Source organism: Choloepus didactylus, chromosome 2, assembly GCF_015220235.1.
Source record: "Choloepus didactylus isolate mChoDid1 chromosome 2, mChoDid1.pri, whole genome shotgun sequence".
Lineage (NCBI taxonomy): Eukaryota > Metazoa > Chordata > Mammalia > Pilosa > Megalonychidae > Choloepus > Choloepus didactylus.
In genome coordinates, this window is record NC_051308.1 from 63,637,653 (window position 1) to 63,660,048 (window position 22,396).

General features: G+C 35.6%; 1 protein-coding gene across 1 annotated transcript in view; it reads right to left on the reverse strand.

The window, feature by feature from the left end:
• Positions 1-14,029, reverse strand: part of CRB1 (crumbs cell polarity complex component 1) — a 266,572-nt gene extending 252,543 nt beyond the window's left edge. The window contains 1 exon segment of the mRNA XM_037812361.1: positions 13,920-14,029. Within this exon segment, the coding sequence (XP_037668289.1) occupies positions 13,920-13,989 (70 nt within the window). The 5' untranslated portion in view covers positions 13,990-14,029.
• Between the last annotated feature and the right edge of the window lie 8,367 nt (positions 14,030-22,396).

The window sequence follows — 22,396 nt, forward strand, 5'->3', positions numbered from 1 at the left end:
ATTAATTCTTTACCTCAATTGGGCCCTTTAAGTACACATACAATGGAATCATTCATTCAGTTCTTCTTTCCTTCATTGCCATTAAAAATTACCTACACTTTCAGCACTTCAGGAGCACTAGGTATGTGCTAAAAATTGTGATACATATTGCCAAGAATACACACATGAATAAAAGTTTCTGACTTTGTTTTACCCAATTCTCTCAGTAAATGACTGTCCTCATAGAATCTTGCATACAGGAATTTTCTTCAATTTCTGACTTAAACATTCTAATCTGACTATACCTCTATATATCCCCTCACCCCCCTCACCACCTGTTACAATGGAAAGGGTAGGGATGTGACAACTTCTGTCTCAGGACAATGCTTCCACTGCTGTTTTTAGATTTCATCATTCACATGTTTTTTGGGAACCTTCACCTTTTTATTTTGAATATTCCACCTTTCCCCTGTATTAGTTAGGGTTCTCCAGGGAAATAAAACCCATATTTTATGGTATTGGTTCATGTAGTTGGGGGGCTAGCAAGTCCAAATTCTGTAGTGCAGGCCAACAGGCTGATGTTGAATTCTTGAGGCAGAAACTTTTCTGATCCCTGGAACCCTTAGTTCTTGCTCTTAAGACCTCCAACTGATTAGATGAGGTCCCCCCACATTATCAAGAATAACTTCTTTTCCTTAAAGTTAACTGATTACAGATGCTGTGCAAGTTTGGATGTATTATGTCCCCAAAAATGCCATTATCCTTGATGCAATTTTTGTGGGGGTGATGTATTAGTGTTGATTAAGTTGGAATCTTTGATTGAGTGTTTCCATGGAGATGTGACTCAATCAACTGGGAGAGACCTCTGATTGGATAATTTCCATGGAGGTGTTACCCCGCCCATTCAGGGTGGGTCTGAATTAAATCACTGGAGCCATATAAATGAGTTGACAAACAGAAGGAGCTCAGAGCAACTGAGAGTGACATTTTGAAGAACAGCTGCAGCTAAGAGGGGACAAAATGCCCCAAGAGCAACACTTTGGGGAATGCCATTTTGAAACACAACCTGGGAGCAAGCAGACGCCAGCCACATGCCTTCCCAGCTAACAGAGGTTTTCTGGATGCCAATGGCCTTTCTCCAGTGAACTTACCCTTTGTTGATGGCTTACATTGGACATTTTATGGCCTTATGACTATAAATGTGTAACCAAATAACCTCCCTTTATAAAAGTCAATCCATTTCTGGTGTCTTGCAAAAGGGCAGCATTAGCAAACTGGAGCAGATTTTGGTACCAGAGAAGTGGGGTGCTGCTGAGGTTGCAAATACCAATCTGTTGGAACAGTTTTTTAAATGGATAAGGGGAAGATTCTGGAAGAATTGTGAGGATCCTGATAGAAAGGGCCTAGACTGCTTTAAAGAGACTGTTGGTGGAAATATGGACTCTAAAGATACTTCTGATGAGGCCTTAAGCAAAAATGATGAATTTGTCATTGCCAACTGGAAGGAAGGTGAACCTTGTTTTAAAGTAGCAGAAAATTTGGCAAAATTTAGTCCTGACGTTGAATGGAAGGCAGAATTTGAATACAACAAGCTGTGATACTTAGCTGAAGACATTTTGACACAGTGTGGCCTGGCTTCTCCTTGCAGCTTGTAGTAAAATCTGAGCAGAAAGGGATAAACTGAGAAATGAACTCCTGATTTCAAACAAACCAGAAGCTGATAGTTTGGAAAATTCTGGGCTTCCAAGAAGTGAGACCCCAGAAGCTACAACCCACGTGAGGATTTAACCAAATGTGGAACCCGACCACCATTTCAGTACAAGCCAGGATTGGAGATGGAGTTATCCAGAAAGGATTTGTGTAAAGTCTTACTGTCTGATGGTTCTGACTCCTGTAAACTTCATGCCAAACCAACAAGATTTTTGTCAAATCTGTATAAACAGAGCCACTGCCAGTCTGGACTGGAAGAGATGGAAAAAAACAAATTGAACAAAAAATTTCTTCAAAGACAGAGCCATGGACGTTGAGGTCTGGAGTCAAGAGATCTTGGGCTGGGAGAGTGGAGCAGCCCATGCACGTGGAAAGAGTGAGTTTGCCCCAGAGGTAGAGTGTGGGCCTTCCACCTCGATGTTCAGGAACGGTGCTGCCACCCTAGGCCCCAGAGAGGGTGGAGCACATTCCCTGGGGACTGGGGAGAGCCTGACTGCCAACCCTCTGTTCAGAGAGGGGAGAACCTTTGTTCCAGAGAGGCAGAGTCCAGGTGGGATCCCGATGTTTGAGGAGGGTGGGGCTGAGAAGAAGGTGGTCTCCCGAATATGTGGATATTTGGGAGCACTCACCCCAGAGTTTTCAGAGAAAAGGGCTATTATGTAAGCCTTTGGAAAGTGTGGGACTGCCCCTCTCTCAAGCCCTAAGGATAAAACGTCATTCCATAAATGACTCTCAGACTTTGAAATCTAACGGCGTTTGCCCTGCGGGTTTTAGTTTCCTTAAACCTTGCTTTCCTTACTGTTTCTCCTTATGGCAATGGGAATGTTTATCCTATAAATGTCCCTCCTTTGTATATTGGAAACAGATAACTTGTTTTAAGTTTCACAGGTCCACAGCCAGAGGGGAATTTTGTCTTAGGACAGACCATGCTTGTCACTGATTTTTATGAGATCTTGTACTTAACTATTATTACTGAAAGCATTTAAGTTTCTGTGATCTTGTAATGGGATGAATGTATTCTGTATATGGAAAGATCATGTCATTTTGGGGTCCAGGGGGTGGAATGTGCCAGTTTGGATGTATTATGTCCCCCAAAATGCCATTATCTTTGTTGCAATTTTGTGGGGGGTGACGTATTAGTGTTGATTAGGTTGGAATCTTTGATTGAGTGTTTCCATGGAGATGTCAATCAACTGGGAGGGAATTTTGATTGGATAATTTCTGTGGAGGTGTTACCCCACCCATTCAGGGTAGGTCTGAATTAAATCACTGGAGCCACATAAATGGGTGAACAAACAGAAGGAGCTCAAAGCAACTGAGAGTGACATTTTGAAGAGCAGCTGCAGCTAATAGAGGACAATTGCCCCAGGAGAAACACTTCGAGGAACACCATTTTGAAACACAATCTGGGAGCAAGCAGACACCAGCCAAGTGCCTTCCAAGCTAACAGAGGTTTCCCAGATGCCAACTGCCTTTCTCCAGTGAAGGTACCCTTTGTTGATGCCTTACCTTGGACACTTTATGGCCTTATGACTGTAAATGTGTAACCAAATAAACCCCCTTTATAAAAGCCAATCCATTTCTGGTGTTTTGCAAAAGGGCAGCATTAGCAAACTGGAACAGATGCTAATCCTACCTACAAAATACCCCCATAGCAACAGCTTGGCCAGTGTTTGACCAAACAACTGGGCACTGTAATCTAGCCAAGATGACACATAAAATTAAGCATCACATACTCTAAAATGGATCTTTCCTATTTGCAATAAACATTTACCAGTCTCTCCCATCTTAAAAGTAAAAAGCAAACAAAACCTTCTTGTTTGGGTTTGCTTGTATCCATCCCTTCACTTTGGTTAATTATTACATGTTTCCATCTATCTTAGTTTGTCAGGGCTGCTATGACAAGTACCACAAGGTGCTTTGACAAACAACAGGAATTTATTGGATCACAGTTTCGGAGGCTAGATGTTTAGCATCAAACTTTTGGCCAACCATGTTTTCTCTAAGTCTATAGCATTCTGATGGTGGCTCAGTCTCTGCCTGCATGACATGGGAATCTATCCTTCTCTAGTTTCTACTCATTGTACCCCAATATCCTCTGCTTATAAGAACTTCAGCCATATTGGATTAAGATCCACCCAGTTTCAATTTATTTTTATCCAAATAGGATCTCCAAAGGTCCTATTTGTACATGAGGTCACACCCACTGGACTGGGGCTTAGGGCTTGAACACATCTTTGTGGGTGACATGATTCAATCTGCCACACCATCCCTTCATTTCCCCTCCCCAGCCCCTGACTATGTATTTCTTTAAATGCATGGATTGTGCCTGCTTTCATACACTGCAGTTTCTTCAGAGTATAACATATTTCCTGACACATGATAGACTCTCAAATATTCATGGCATAAACAAATGCATGCCTTTTACTCTAAAGGAGTCAATAGCCTAATAAAGAAACTTAGACATTTGTTAGGCACAGAGCAAAAACTCAAAAATTTAACTGAAAAATAAATGAATATACAATTAAATGCATTGAATTTAATTGTAGAAGAGAAGACACAAATATCAGAAATGAGAGAGTGGTCATCACTTCTGATCCCATGGACAGTTAAAGGATAGTAAAGGAATACTATGAACAACTCCATGCTCAAAAATTTGACAGCTCAGATGAAAGTGATAAATTCCTTGAAAGACACAAGCTATCAAAACTGATCCAAAGAAAGATAACATTATCAGTCCTATATCTATCAACTACATTTTATTAATACTTAATAACTTTCCAAAAAAAACACCAGGCCCATAGAGTTTTAATGGTGAATTCTACGAAACATTTAAGGAAGAAATTATTTCAATTCTCTACAATCTCTTCCAAAAAACTAAAAGCACATGGAACTCTTCCTAACTCATTCTAGGAGGCCAGCATTACCTTAATATCAAAATGGGGTAAAGAAATTACAAGAAAAGAAAGATACAGAACAGTACTTCTTGTGAGCATAGATGCAGAAATCCTCAGCAAAATATTAGTAAGTCAAATCCAGCAATGTATAAAAAATTATACAATATGAGCAAATGGTATTTACCCCAGGCATGAAAGGCTGGTTCAGTCTTTGAAAATCAACTAATATAACTTGCCACACATTAAAGGCTTAAGAATAAAAATCATATGATCATGTCATAATTGATGCAGAAAAATTTCAACATCTATTCATGATTGAAAAAAAAAAAAAAAAACAACTATCAGGAAACTAGGAATAGAGGGAAACTTCCTTAACTTTACGAAGTATACCTACACAAAATGTACTGCCAACCTAGTACTTACTGATTAGCATCATACTTCTCTCCTAACACGGGAAACAAAGCAAAGATGTCTTCTCTCACCACTCCTATTGAACACTGTACTAGAAGTCCTAGATAGTGCAATAAGACAATAAAAGGAAATAAAAGGTAAAAAGATTGGGAGGAAGAAATAAAACTATCTTTGTTCACAGATGACATGATGGTCTATGTAGTAATCCCCAAAGAATTAACCAAAAAACCTTCCTGGAACTAATAAGTGATTATAGAAAGGTCACAGGACACAAAGCTAATATACAAAAGTCAACTGCTTTCCTATATACCAGCAATGAACAATAGTTATTTGAAATAAACACATTACCATTTATAATAGCACCAAAAAAAATGAACTACTTTTGTACAAATCTAGCAAAATCTGTACAAGATCTATATGAGTAAAACTATAAAATTAGGTGAAAGAAATCAAAGAAGATCTAAACAAATGGAGATATCTTGCATGTTCTTGAATTAGAAAACTCAATATTATTAAGATATTCATTCTTTCCTACTTTATCTATAGATTCAATGCAATCCCAGCAAGCATTTTGTGGATATCAACAAACCAATTCCAAAGTTTGGAAAGAAAGGCAAAAGACCCAGAATAGCCTACACAATACTAAAGAACAAAATTGGAGGACTGACATTACCTGACTTCAAGACTTACTATAAAGCTATAGTAATCAAGACAGTGTGAGACTTGCAAAAGAATGAACACACAGGAAAATGGAACAGAATGAAAAGCCCAGAAATAGACTCACACAAATATAGTCAACTGTTATTTGACCAAAGAGCAGAGGCAATGCAATGGAGAAAGAATATTCTTTTTTAACAAATAGTGCTGGAAGAACAGTTGTTTGTCTGTATGCAAACAGATGAATCTAGACACAAACATTATACCTTTCAAAAAAATTAACTCAAAATGGATCAAAGACCTAAATACAAAACTTCTAGAAAAAAAGATAGGGGAAAATCTATTAACCTTGGGTTTGAAAATGAGTTTCTAGCTATAAGGCTCAAATCATGATCTTTTTTTTAACTTTATTTATCAAAAAACTAAAGCAAACAACAAAAAAGCATGATCTTTTAAAGACAAAAATATAAAATAGACTTTAATAAAAGTAAGAACTTCTGCTCTGTGAAAGACACTGTTAAGGGAATGAAAAGACAAACCACAGACTATGAGAAAATATTTGCAAATCACATATCTGATAAAAGATTTATATCCAAAATATACAAACAATTCTTCAAATTCAAAAGTAAGAAAACAAAGGACCCAATTAAAAGTGAGCAAAAGATCTGGGCACCTCACCAAAGAAGATATACAGATGGCAAATAAAAGCATGAATAAATGTTCAACATCATTTTCATAAGGGAATTAAATTAAAAAAAAATAAAAAGCAATGAGACACCACTATACACCTATTAGCATGGCTAAACCCCAGAAAACTGACCATTCCAAACGCTTAAGAGGAGGCAGAGCAACAGTTACTATTATACATTTCTGTTGGAAATACAAAATGTATAGTCACTTTGGAAAAGACTAAGCTAAACAGAGTCTTACCACTTAGTCCAGCAATCACCCTCCTAGGTATTTATGATTGATTTCAAATTTTATGTCTACACAAAGATCTGCACACAGATGTTTATTGTGGTTCTATACATAAGAGCCAAAACCTGGAAGTAAACAAGATGTCCTGCAATTGGTGAGTGAATAAACAGACTATAGTGCATCTATAGAATGGAATATAATTCATCTATAGAATGGTAATGGATTAGAGTTAGAGACATCAGTATGAAGTCATGTTTAGTTTAATACAGATACAGGTGATATAGAGTTAGTTTACACACATATATTTCCATGCTTTGTAAGTTGAAAGGGCCTAAAAGAAATGGCACTTCAGTGGCAACAAGCACATCTTGCACCCAGATCTTGGTTTCTTTTACTGTTCTCCACTAAAAGGAATGAGGGCTCATTGGAGAAATGACTGATTCTAGCACTGTGGCAAGAAATATACAAGATGAGCCTGGAACAGCTTCTAGTATCAGAAAGTGAGATAGTGTTCTGTAAATTAAACAAAACAAAACAAAAGAAAACAAAAACCACCACTGTGATACTGATATGTCAAAGGAGCAGAGGGGCCAACTAAAAGAGCACCCAGTGGTCAAAAGTGGAACAATTTGAGCAACAAAATAAATAAAGTGCATTGAATTATAACCTAAAGTTATAATAAATATACAAAAATCCCTGCTGATAAAATACCTGATTGAATAAATAAATAGGGGAAAAGAGACAAATCCTTCATGAGAAGAATTCCTAATAATTTAAATAGATATTCTGCTTTTCAGGAAATGGAAAATTACTCCTCTCTTCTTAGGTATGGGCTGAGCATAGTGACTTCCTTTCAAAGAGTATGGGAAAAGGAAAACAAAAGGGAGTAGCTTTATAGTGGAGAAACTTGACAAACACTGCTTCACCCAGGTGGTCAAGGTCAACATCAGCAGTCATAAACCGGGTTGATAAGATACATCCTTGATATGATGTGATGAAATTAGCAACTTGCCTTGGTGATTTTCCTCCCAATAACCCATAAACCTGTTCTTTTCATAAGAAAAACATCAGATAAATAGTGGAGCATCTTAAAAAATAGCTGACCAGTACTCCTGAAAACTCTGAGGGTCATCAAAAACAAAGAAAATCTGAAAAACTTCCATAGCCAAGAGATGCCTAAGAAAACAAGACAACTTGTGGTATCCTGGATGGGATACTGGAATAGTAAAAGGATGTTAGGTGAAAACCAAGGAAATCTAAATAAACTATGGGCTTTAGTTAATAATAATGTATCAATATTGTTCATTAAATGTAATATAAGATGTTAATGTTACATTAAATGTAATGTAAGATGTTTAGGAGAATCTGGGTGTGGGATATACGGAATACCCCTATGTATCATCTCAATTTTTTCTGTAAATCCAACACTGTTCAAAAAAAATAAACTCTGTTATTAAAAAGTTAAGTAAAGTAAGAGTCAAAACTAATGCAAAAATGTCATGAGAAAGGAAGATATTTCTTACAGCAAATGCTATGCATTTCCAGCATTAATTTATTCATTTAATAACTATTCCTTGAATATGCACCTTGAATTAAGCACTAGTTAACCACTGACTTGGGATACATATATTATCCCTTAGTGCTTACAACCGTGTACTACAATCTCAGGGAAAACATTAAATAAGCACAAAAATAAATTTTTTCAAATTCCAATATATATCATAGAAGAAAAATGTAAGGTGCAATGTAAGTATGGACAGTGAGGCTCAACTTGGTGTGAGTAAAAAATGGTATTAAAGGGGAAGAGTGATCATCTCATTTCCATTTTCTAAAAAAAAGAAAACTAGGCACCTTAGAGATTTCCTGATAAGTCAGCAATAAAATTGAAAATAGAATGAAAACCTCTTACTTCTCCATTAGAATTTCAAAATTTGATGTTGTAAAACCATTAATGGTAATTTTTAAAACTCACTAAAGATGAAAACAGAATGCAGTTCTCCAGAAAAGTACTTATTTGTCTAAGATAAATATCTGAAGACTCAAATTAATTCTGCTATATGATGTAGGAAGCTGTGGGTAAACTTCATGAAGTAGAGACTACTTTACTGTAAGCTGCTGGCATAATTATTTTACTTATAAGGAAGCAAAGATACCCTTTTATCACACTAATAATTATATAAGCACTTTGCAACATGCTGCAGGAAGGCTATTAATTTGCACAGTGAATGCCAAAGTTTTAAATGTTTCTGCCTATGAAGAATTGTAAAGAATAGGTGATTACTCCCTAATGCATACATAAACCTTCTCTGAGCTATTGAGCAAAGTCAATGATTTCTTGATAATTGTATTGAGATTGGCTAAATGAGACCACATTTCAACTTTATAGATCCTATTTGATCTTTATACTTGTATTAGTTAGGGTTCTCTAGGGAAACAGAATCAATGAGAGGTGTCTATGACTATAAAATTTATAAAAGTGACTCATGCAACTGTGGGTATGCACAAGTCCAAATTCTGTAAAGCACTCAGCAAACTGTCAACTCCAAGGAAGATGTCCGATGAACTCCTCAGGAAATGAACTGGCAACCTGAACAAACTCCTCAGGAAATGAACTGGGATCTTCCACGAACGTGTTTGATGAACTCAGGAAACGAACTGGCAACTTTGACGAACTCCTCAGGAAATGCTTCGCTGGGCAGCCGAAGAAGAAGTGAAGGTCCTCCATCTGTCTCGCTTATATGTCTTCAACTGATTAATTGGATTAAATCCAGCCAATTGCATTCTCTCATTGTGGAAGACACGCCCTTTGGTGAGTCATCAGTCACAGCTGCAGTCAATTGACTGATGATTTAATAAACCAGGCTGTTGGTTTATTAACCAGCCACAAACGTCCTTGCAGCAATTGTTAGGCCAGTGTTTGCTTGACCAGACACCTGGGTACCATCACCTGGCCAAGTTGACACATGAACCCAGCCATCACAATACTTTACATAGATTTGGAAAAGAAACATTATTTAAAATAATTCTATTGCAATTGGGTTACTTAATAATGGCTGATGCATTCTAGACAATTGGATGCTATGCCAAACTTTTTGAAATTACTCAAATAACTCCAATAATAATTTTGAGTCAAACCACATTCATTGACATTTTATGACTATGCTGTGAATTTGGATTAATATAATTAGTTTTAAATTAATCTAGATGTGGCATTTACAGTAAAAATATTCAATTTACCTCCAATTTATAAAAGAATAGTGAAATATAGCTATAAATAACTTGTCTAACCCATGGTTGCCCTAAGATGGCAGTTTCTTTCACAATAGATTCATAAGTCAAAATTCCAAATAAGGTTTATTATAAGATGCTCTCATTATTTAAAACAGCCTCAAAACAATGGACCAAAGAAGAGTCTATTTTAATACATCAAAAGCAATAAATTGCTTTTCTTGGGTTTTGAAAATTCAATTGATTCTACCCATTTGATTCCAAAATTATGGAAAAGGCATGAAAATAATTGGGTGAGTGTAGTAGCAAATTCATTGCAACTCAAAGTAAAGGTAAACATATCTGCTCAGGAACTTCCTGAATCCTGTTCTAATACTGAGTCACATTTCCTCATTTGGGAGTATTTCAGTTTGCTAATGCTGCCATTATGCAAAATATGAGAAATGGATTGGCTTTTACAAAGAGGGTTTATTTGGTTACACAGTTACAATCTTAAGGCCATAAAGTGTCCAAGGAAGGCATCAACAATAGGGTACCTTCACTGAAGGATGGCCATTGGGATCTGGAAAACCTCTGTTAGCTGGGAAGGCACATGGCTGGCATCTGCTTGCTTCTAGGTTGTGTTTCAAAATGGCATTCTCCAAAGCATCAACTTTCAATGGCTGTCTTCAAAATGTGTCTCTAAGATGCAGCTGCAAGCTCCTTCTGTCTGAGCTCTTATAGGGTCCCAGTAAACTAATCAAGACCCACATTGAATGGGTGGGGCCACACCTCCATGGAAATAATCTAATCAAAGGTATTACCTACAGTTGGGTGGTTCACACCTCTGTGGAAACAACCTAGTCCAAAGATTCCAACCTAATCAATACTAATGCATCTGCCCCCACAAGATTGCATTAAAGAACATGGTGTTTGGGGGGACATAATACATCCAAACTGGCACAGGACGGATATGAAAGGTGTAGGACATTGAACAAACACATAAACAGCATTATCCTGGTTACAGAGCCAAGCCAATTTTACAAAAAAATTCAGAATGGAGCCAGGGTGAATCTTTTCTCTTAAATTTAAAAAAAATATATTTCAGAGTGCAGGAAGAACAACATTGCTTCATTCAACTCATATGACACCAAGAATCAAAATTTCCTGTGTGTTTATTATGTTCTGAGCATGTGCTAAGCCCCCTTGTGAATTATCACTTAATGAAGTCATTATGTGTAACTAAATAGTACAGACTCCACAGCCAGACCACCAGTTTAAGTCCCAGTTCCACATTCACCAGCTGAACACCTTTGCCAAGATATTAACCCCTGTGTGTCTCTGTTCCCTCAGCTGTAAAATGGACATAGTGACAAATTCTACTTGATAGGGTGGACAAGTTTATGAAGCGGGTATAACACCCTTCATTTCCCCCCAAATGCCATATTCCTCCTTTCTCCTAAATTATCTCCGTAAGGGAAGGATATGTTTATATTTTACTATTTCTATGGTTCCTAACACCACTACATAGTGGATTCTCAGTAAAGATTTATTGTACAGTGTGGCACTTCTTGAGGTGTGGGTAACTGATTACCTGCATTTGAATTGGAGAATTTGTTAAATTATAGGCTCCTCAGATCCACTCCATGCACATTAAATAGCTAGGGCTGAACTTAAGGGAAGCTACATCTCAAGCATTGATGCACAGCAATGTTTGAGATACATTAGTAGAGCAATCGGAGTCTTGGTTTCCGCTTCTAAATGTGTATGATAAAATGTGTATGATTATAAAAGTATTTATCTTATAGAGTTGTTGTAAGAATTAAATGGAATACAGCATATATAAAATGCTTAACACCATGTTAGCCATTCCTACTATTAGCTTTTATGTTATTCATTTGATAGGAACATAGGATTTATGTCAAGAGTGCCTAAAGGTAAGGGTGGAAAGTAAAATTCAAGTCAGGTTGTTGACTGTTTTAAAGTCACATTATAAAGTCTGTACTTTATCAGTAGGTATTAGGAAGTGTGGAGACCCAGGGCCTGGGTCCCCCATCCCTAATGGGGAATGAAGCGCCATAGCATGTAGCAGCCTGTGTGACCAGGACAGATGCTGAAGGTCACCAGACCTCCTCAGGGAAGAAAGTATGTACAGATGGTGTTGTAAACAAAGCACTGACACTCTCCTTCCCTGATCACTGTTGATAACAAATCTCCAGACCCCTGTGTCATGAGACCCTGCTAAAACTCTGTTCTCATATTCTGTGGAATGTCTTTGTCCTAAACGCTTACAAGCTGTCCCTTCACACCCCCACCCTTGCAGAGTGCTAATTCCATTTTCCTTGGACATCTGCCACTGGGAACCCTCTCCTGTTTGTAAGTCCTAATAAACCCACTTCCCACTCTGTGCCTGGCGTGTTCTTTGGTCTTAGGGCTGTGCTGACCCAAGTCCCCCAAGAGCTGGGTTGGAACAAGAAGCCAATGAAAAGTTTTGACCAGGAAAGCAATATCAACGTATCTTGCCATGAAAAGTACTAACACAGATAAAAAGTCTGCATGCTTAAAAATTGAACAAAATGAGACTTCATATTCGTTTTTAAATCTATAAAAATATTGTGCTACAGAATAAAATCAAACAATTATAAAGTATTTATTTAGAATCTATCAATGAAGTCATCCACTCAATAAGAGAGAAAGTAAATTATGCTTATGTAGTTATAGGGTCATAGTTTTGAGAGGATTAAAAAAAGAAATGTATGCTTCAGATGCATTCATCTCCTTAAAAGCTAACTTTATCAAACTCTAGGAATCTCAAAATATATTGTTTTGAAATGAAATGGCAAAGCTCTTTGCTATAAAATATACTATGAACTCACTTCTCCTTTCATTTTGTCTCATCATTTCTTCCCTTTCATTTTATGTCTCACAATTTCTTTTGCTCTCTTTTCCTCCCACCTTCATATCTCAATATAATATCTCTTTTTCCCATTTCATATTATATGTGGCCCATTCTAAGGGGAATGAATAACTATATAAATAGCAACTCTTTTCAACAAATCCATCTCTGAAAAAAAATTTTTACATGGGTGTGTGTGTGTGTGTGTGTGTGTGTGTGTTGCAATCGGGTATTTTACTGTTCATTTTTTAAAAGTTTAACTTGTTTTTCTCTACTTGCCTTCAGCTACTTAGTTATAGTATATACTTCTACTTTCAACCCAATCTCTGGTATACGCTCAGCTGTAAACCACACAAGAACAATCTCGCTGGTACAGCCACAGAAGGTGACCCAGATTACACAACACTGTGTGCTATGCCAAGCCCTCTTGTTCAATGGCAACTGCTCTATGCTTTGCCTTGTTGATATTCAGATTCAACAGACACAAATCACATGGCTCCTTTGAGAAGCACACACTCTGCCTCTCTTCATTTTAAACATGTTCAGAAGCTACTGTCTTTCATAAACACACAGCTGAGGCCATGTTTCCTTTGATTTTCCATACTGCCATACATCTGATAGGATTATCCTGGAAACACTGCTTTTGTTTCTATGTGGGGAAGTTTGTGGAAATGGTATCTTCATTTATAAAACAGAGGCACATACAATAGAAAGCTCTGAACCATTATCCTTTGGGAAACATTGAGATTATCCCCTTGATTATGAGAGCAAATATTGTAACATAAAGTTTTTAAAAGTAAAGATAAATATGTAGTATAAGGAATAAAATGCAATGTAGTTTACAAATAACTTCCTTTTAAAGGAGATCTATTACAAAGTGTTAAATCTGTTTTGTAAAAGTGTGAGCACAACAAAATATCTTCTTTCCTATGTGACTATTTCATTCACATAAAGGTTAAAAACAAACATTTTTCATATCTAAATACCTATTGGAGACCATACAATCACAAAATTGACTGTTCACATTGACTGGTAACCCTGATTTGTTTATCACACGACACTTGCTGGCATCTATGAACCCCCATTTATTTTAAATAGGAAAACTCACCATCTCTCACACCAAATTTTTACATCTTTTTTTAAGCTTTGTATTTTGTAGAACATAAAATGTTATGAATTATTTGCAAGAAATATTCCCTAAGCCAGGAAAAGTGCCAAAATTCAATAAATGGAAAAAGGCTTACTTTTTACGCGGATGAGCAGTGAGAAACTGAGGTAGAAGATGAGAAGGGAGTCAATTTTCCCAAGAGCCATGGTCTTATTTGGAGGACATCTCCGATGCGCGGCTGGTGGTCTGGTCCCTGTCCTGTCCTGATGCCTCTCTGCCTCAGAGAAGAGCTGGTACCTCACAGACAGGTGCCATCTCTGCCCTGCCCCTCTCAGAGCTCTTTCACTGAAAATACATGGAGTTAGATTCAAAAACCAGTTGTACTTCTTAGCATCTTACACAGGAGGCGGCGGTGAATTTTCAAACCTGGTGCAGATTTTTTTCAGGCTGGACTGGATTCATGCCCCCCAGGGGCCTCATTTACTAGTTATCTTAGATTAACAATGCTTCCTCTAAAGGGATTGCATTAGGTTAATGTCTTCAGTCACTCTGAATAGAGGAATTAATTTCTAATGAGTGCCTTGGCACATAATTATGATCTGGCAGCTTTAAGAACCAACACACTGTATGACTGTATATTTACTTTCATCTTCAGAGCACAACTGACAGACCACTAGATTTTTCTTTTCACAATCCTATTCTTACAGTTCAGTCAGAGTTGCATTGTTGATAAGGTAGATGAAGAGAGAAGAAAAATGAAGCCATTACATAAAATGGACAGAGTTCTGGAAATTATTTAGGAATAGTTTTCCTTCCATAAATCTAGAACCCATTTCATACCCTGCACGTGATATGTACAAATCCTCTTGAATTTCTTAAATTTTTTACTATCCTGTTGAATGCAAAAATATTTGCTTTTCTGATAAATATACATATCTTAAATATTACAATATATTTCTTTAGATTAAATTTTTCAAGTTAATAAAATTGTGTTATTCTTGGAAACTTCATGGAAACATCTATTAGTTAAAATTGGGACATTTTATTTGTCCACTGTTAAAACCAGTCACTTGTTACTAAGTGATATAAATTTGAATTTATATTATAGATTTTTGTCTAAAACTCTACAGTTTAACCATGTAACTTATCATGTATTTTGAAGTCTGCTTCCTTCCCATATATTTAAATGGGCCATAATCTTTTATAGTCAATTTAATATTTTCTACTAATGTTATTCTCTAATCTTGTCCCAAAGGATTTTACTTGCTAAAGTGAGGTTTATCCATTTAAAATTATTTATTTCTGAATTCATGACATTATTACAGTATTAAATATTTTTCCTATCAAACAAGTAACTTAATTTGGGCAATTTAACAGCTGGGGTAAAATAATTTCAGAATGCAGAGGCAGAATTAATCCCCTGTTCTAATCCTTGTATTTTATGAGTTAGAGAATTGATATGCAGAGCAATTATACTGTCTGTCCAGGGTTACCAAATGAGTCAGTAGCAGGATTAATACTAAAATCTTACCATTTGATTTCTAGAAAATTATTTGTCCAATAAACCCTGGGGATTGCCTTTCTATCTTCATTCTTCATGCCTTTTAAAACAACCCCATTCTGGACCAACCTGATGAGCCTCCATATGTTCTGAAAAGCCCCCACACAGACCCCAAGACTGAGAAAGTGACAACATGTAAATTAGGACAATTGGCAGACTGGAGAGGAAATGAACAGCTATAGGTATAGAATCTGATGGTACTAGAGAACAATTAAAGAACAATTAAAATATCACAATTAAAGAGAAAAAGAAAAATTAGTTTTTCAAAAGACAAAAATATCAAAGATAATGAGTGGTTGAGAAAACATGTACAAAAAAATGGTTGAAGGAATTGGATAGGTTGAGCTGGAGTATAGGAAGATTAAGGGGATACATACATTAAACAATAAATGAATGATTACTATGTGCCAGATTTGTGCTAGTCAGGAAAACCTTTCCAAAACGTGTAATACTTAAGTTGAATCTTCAAGTATAAGTCTGAGAACAAAAAATAAACAGGGGCAGGGTGGAGTTGTGGGGCATTGCAGGGAAAGGGAAAATAGGCACATAGGAAGAGAGGCTTAAAGTAGTTTGGAAGATCCAAGGAACTATGGATATTTTGTTATTGGAGAAACACAAGGGTGTGAAGAGACGTCAGGAAATAAGAATCAATCGAGAAAGTCAAAGTAGTTTAATTTTCTATATGAAGGAAAGAAACCAGTAACAGATTTTAAGTAGTTAAATTGAAAGGTAATTTTAGCAGTAATGTGGAGAATGAATTGGAAGAGGGAAGATGGGAAGCACAGAAACCAGTGAGAAGGGTATTGCTGTAGTCCAGAGTTGACGAGGGCCTGAACTAAATAAAGCAAAGACAATGGGGATGACAAAGTAAAAACAGAATGAAAGTAAAATGTATAGGGAAAAAGGCAAATGGAAAACTGTAGTACTGAGCTGGGCTGAGAGTAATGCTACTCACAGAGATGGAGGAAGTTTCCAGACAAGAAGCAGCTAGTGCCCTCCTACCTTCTAGTCAAAAACATCTAAATGTATGTATTTAGATAAAATATAATTTTATAAAAATATACAAGGGAGCTCAAAATCAAAAAAGGGAAATATCCAGTTGAGACAGACTTCTTTCTATTCTTCTGGCTTCATGAAGGAGTCCCAATTCCAATTCCTCCCATTAGTTCTGGAATGTAGAATGGAAGTGGACCACATACTCTGGAATATGGGTGGAAAGAGAGTTACCCATGAGAAATAGGAAACCAAGCTTACCCTGTGTGTGAATGTAGGTCCCAACTTTGACTGAATATGAAGTGCTCAATTCTGAGCCAAAAATCTCACTAGAAAGAAGGGAAGGAAGAGAGGAAGGAAGGAAGGAAGGAAGGAAGGTAGGAAGGAAGGAAGGGGGAGGGGGGAAAGAAGACTGGTTCAGAAATAGGTAAATCAGTGGAACACTGAGATGAGATGAACAGAAACCATTATGTGGAAATGCTACATCAATTCATGGTCTACAAAGGGTACCTGGAAACCAATCTTTATTGATGAGCTCACAGCCTAAAATTAGGGCTCAAACTGGAATAGAAATCTGTTGCCATGAGAGATAGCAGACACACAAATGGGGCTATTCATATTCAAAAGATTCAGTCTGAAGACTTTAAAATAACACTTTGAAAGCAGTCTGTTCAAATTTTTAAAGAGATTAAAGAATGAATTTATTGTATGAAACAAAAACATGACTTCATAAAATAGATTGTAAGCCTATTTGAAAATGAACCAACTATAAATTCTTATAATGAAAAAAATAGTCATTGAAACATTAAAAGAAAATTCAATTGATAGCTTAAAGAGTAGATAATACTATAATCAGTCAGGTAGCAGATAGATCTGAAGAATTTACCCAGAATACAGCAAAGCAAGATAAGGAGATAGTTACAATGAATGAACAGTAAAGACACATGGAAGATAATATAGAAAGCTCTATCCAAGAACAAAGAAGGGAGAAAATGGAGAGGAGGCAATTTCCAAGAAATAATCATATATATTTTTCAGATATGAAGAAATCATGACTTTTCAAATTAAAAAAAAAATCCACTGAGTCCCTAGTTAATATCATATTTAAAGTGCAGCAAAAAAATCTTGTAAAATTCAGTATTTGTCTTCTACAGTGGAATGACAATCAAAATGATAGATGATATCAATAAATTAGATGCCATAAAACAAAGGAAATAAGAGGAGAGGAAGATTTGAAGTTAAAAATAGTAGGCACAATTTTTAATATGCTAAGCTTGAGGTGCTCATTTGTAACCAAGGTAAAGATACAAAGTAGGTTCTGGATACACAAATCCAGAACTCAGAACAACTATGGAAACTATTGATTTCCTGGTAGTGTACAAACATTTGCCTACTATATACCAAATGTGAGTTAACATCAGCAATTCAAATGTGTATAAGACAGGGACATTGCCCTTGTGGAATTAAACTCTATTGATAGGATACAGTCTAGCAAGGAAAAAAAAAACTTCATTCCCAGTGACTCTATCTTGAAAATTATAGAGTGTAAAGAGCATAATTATCTTTGCCTAAGTTCCCATTCTGTACTACAGATTTTTTCACGTGTACTATCTCATTTATTACTCACTGAATTCCATGAAGCACATAAAATTATGACAATTTAACAAATGGCAAAAGAGAAGTTGAGAGACTCAATCAACTGTATAACAGTAGCAGAGCTCAGATTCAAACTTAAGTCTCTTGTTCCAAAGTCCTTAATCACTGTTGTAATGACATTTATTTTTTAATTATATAAGTAAATTATAAATTTATTTTTGTGAAAAATTCAGATAAGATAAATCTAAAAAATCTTTTATTAATATCAATCCTGTACCCATCTCAGAAGCAGCCACTGTTATTGTTTGTGATGGTTGCTTTATACCATTCTAGAATATAATTTGATAGATAGCTAGATGGTATATTATGGATAGATTTAAAAATTATTCTGGATTTTGTCTGTTTTCTTTTAACATAATGGTATCAGACTAAATGTACTATTCTGACTTGCTTTTCTCACTCAACAATATGTCTTAGAGAGCTCTGTATCTTGGTAAATCTATGTAGTTCAGTCTTTGTGATGCCACATGGCATTCCATGGTTTGGATATATCACAGTTTAACCATTTCTCTTTTTTTCTGTTTATCAATGTTGTTGACAATTTTCTTTAGGCAAACAATGATGCAATAAGAATCATTTTACATATTTGTTGGTTTAAATGTACAAGAATTTCTCTAAGGTAAAAACCAAAACGCAGAAATGCTCATTTTTTATTTTAACAGAAACTTCTCAGAATGAATTGACTAATTTCAGCACTCTCAGCTGTGTGTGAAGGGAACTATTTCTCCACACATTTTCCAGCATTTGATAACATCAAAAAGTAAAACATGTACCTAAATATCAATGGCAAGGGGGATTATCTATGAAATAAAATTGGCCATGTGTTGATAATTTTGGCTATTAGGTACATAGAAGTTCATCACACTATTTGCTTACTTTTGTGTAGAATTTAAAAATTGATAATAAATAGTTGAAAATTTCAATTTGCATCTTATTATATTTAGAAAGATTGAGCATATTTTTATATTTAGAAAGATTGAGCATCTTTTGGACATTTGAATTTTCTCTTTAGTTATCTGACTTCATATCTTTGGTCAATTTTCTGTTAGCTTTTTTTTTCTCATTTATTTATTTAGTCATAGAATTTCTTTATAAAGGTTGGATCTTAATTCTTAGTCTGCTATGCATTTTGAAAATATTTCTTCCCAATAGGTTTCTTGTCTTTTAAATTTGTTTATTTTTTTTTCATAAAGTTTTAAATCTCCATGTTATCACATTTCTCTCTCTTTCTCGTTATAACCTTTTGTTTTGTCTCATTGAAGAGTTTTCCACTGCAGGCTAACACACATAGTGTCTGGTGTTTTCTTCCAATACTTATTCTATTTGTGAAATTTTCTGACTTAAATCCATATGGAATTCATTTTCATGAATTTTCAACATATGGAGCTAACTTCATTTCCAAATGGATAGCCAATTTTCTGAAAATTCTCTCTGCAGATTTGAAATGCTCCCATTATTATGTATAAAATCCTCATATACATGAATCTGTTTTGTCTCATTAGTATTTTGGGTTTCTTTGCCAATGAACTGAATTAAACTTTGAAATCTATTTTGGTATCTGGTACTGTAGTATTTCTTTTTGCCTTCTCTTATACAGTTTTCTTCCAGATTAATTTTATAAGCAGCTTGTTAATTTCCATTCAAACAATCCTATATGAATTTTAATGGGAATTGCATGTATTGTATAAATTAATTTGTGTGATAATTGCTATCTTCTCAAAATTGAAACTTCTCATCTCTGAATGCCCGCATGATAGTTAACACTTTATTGAGTGATTATTATATGCCAGACACTTTCTAAGGGCTTTGTATGCATTCTCTCATTTAATCTCCATAATAAAACTGTGAGATAGGTTCAAATTTTCTCCATTTTACAGGTGATAAAAACATAAAGATTAGTAGTTTGTTTAGGGTCACACAGTCAATAAGTCACTCAGGAAGAGAAGTGAATGTGAAGTAAAAGGGGAGAAAATCAACAACTGCACTCTAGAAAACACCAATACCTAGTGATTAGAGGATCTTAAGTCAGAGATTTAAAAGGAAGAAGCAGAAGAGTGTGGTGCCGTGGAAGCCCAGAGAGGACAGAGGGTCAAGGAGAAAGTGGCGAACAGTGGAAATGCTGCAGGGAAGTTAAGTACATAGCAACCAAAAATTGCCTGTTGGGTTTGGTGGTAAGGAGGTTTTTGTGACTTTGGTGAAAGAACTATCAATGGAGCATTGGGATAGAACCCAAATTTCAGTTATTTTTATGAGTGAATTGAAAGTGAGAAAGTAGATACAGTGAGTATAAGATGCAATTCCTAAAAAATTGGTTGTAAAGAAAATATGGAGTAGGGGGGATAATGTTAAAAGGACATGCATGGCCAAAGGAATTTCTGTTTTTAACATGAATTAGATGGGATAAAGGTAAATCAGTAAGGTTGAAGATACAGGAAAGATAAGGTATACTTGTTGGAACAAGATCCCTGAGGAGGTAGGGAAAAATGGGGTCCAGATAAACTTAATCCTCAAACCAAAGAAAATACTAGGTATCTGGGGATGGGGTACTTCTGAAGGAACTCAAAACTGATGTTTCCTCTCTTAAGCAAAGGGGTTTGTCAATTGCTGTCAGTGAGAGAGTATCAAGTAACATAGAGAACAAATGAATTATACTATGAAGAAAGGAGAGGCAGCAAAAGAGTCATCTATCAGGTTTGACAACAGAGCTAAGGGTGGAGCTAAATTGAAATCTTGTTCATTGGTAATACTGCTAATAAGCTCAGTAGCGTAGCCTTTCCAAAACAAAGAGGAGTGCCAGTGTAGAAGCAGAGCTGGCACACTACAGGATTGCTTCAGGGATGGGAGTTTTAGTAAGGGATAGAGGGACTCAAAAGTAGCGGTGAGAGACAACGGGAACCAAAGAACATAAAGAGGAAGGTGACTAACACAAAAGGGAAAATGAAGGTTTAATCGGATTGGTGGTCTCGAAGAGGCAAAGGAACAGATATTATAGGACTGGGGTTGAATTCAGAGTGCAATGGTGAAGTGTGGAAATATAAAAGAGAGGCAGATAAGATTCGATCTAAGTTAAATAGGAAACAATTAAGGGAAACTACAAGGAAGCAGATGTTTTAGTTAGAGAAAACTGGTTAACAACTAGTATTTAAAAACTGCCAACTCTACAAGCATGTATTGAAGAAGGAGAGACTAAATAGAGCTTTCTCCTTAAAGACTTCTAAGGTGATTTCTAAGTCTTTTTTATACTATATTCTGTGATCCGGGAAGTAGAAAAGAGAGGGAAAATTAGGAAAAAAAAAAGTTTTCTCTTGCTTAGAGAAAGGAAAAGAAAATATATATATATATACATATATATAATATTTATAAATATATCAAAAGGGCTAGAATTTTATGGCACATAGCTTCACTCTTATGGTAGTTCTTCTGCTTCTAGACTTGATTTGTAAATCTTTTAAAAAATATTACAATTCCTAAATTTTTGAATCAATGGATATTTTTGACATATTTATCTCTGCTTTATATTGATTCCCTTTTCCTGGATCTTATAAGTTTTCATCAGTTGAAAATGATGTTGCATATTTTCTCTGCTAATATAAATTTAAATTATCAAATATTTCCTCTAGAGAGTTGATAAACGTGCTAAATTGCATAGGGCATTTTGAGATGGAATGTCTAATTTTCTCAATAATTCCAGTCATAGATTGTAAAAAGATTAAAAATAGGGTTTGAGGATCTTCCTAACACAGGGCTTAAGACAAAATTCCTTTCTGCTAACACCTGCAGGAGATTTTTGTCATCACTTCATTTGATCCCTTGGTCATTGTTCTATTTTGTATTCCCACAATCTATTTCCTTTTTGCATTCTTTTTCTTTACCCCAGTGATTTCTGTTATGATTTTGATTGGTGATGATTTGCAGTAAACTTCTTCCCAAATATTTACTATTTTCCTAGGCAATGGTTATTTTAAAATATTAGCCAAAAATAGCTTTCATATCATATAAATACATAAAATCTATTTATTCGAAGAGTAAGAGCTACTTTTCAACCCTGAGAAAACTTTAAACCTTGGTTCTTTTCCATTCATCTGTATTTTTCTAATACATTTATATGCCCGTTTTCCAGCACTGTTTACCTGGTTGAAGAGTTTTTCATTTGTTCTAAAATTTTATTTTAGATTTGGTGAAATGGAAGAATATAAAAACAACAACAAAAAAGATTTCATGAATAGATTTTAGTTGATGGTGGACTCTCTTAAAGAATCAACTAAATAGGTAAATTGGGATATATCTGTAATGTGATGAGTGTCAAAGAAGGGGATATATGTATATATTTATTATTATAGCACATTTCAATGATAATCAGAATGATCCAGTAGACAGAGGAAATTTCTGACACCTTCCCACTG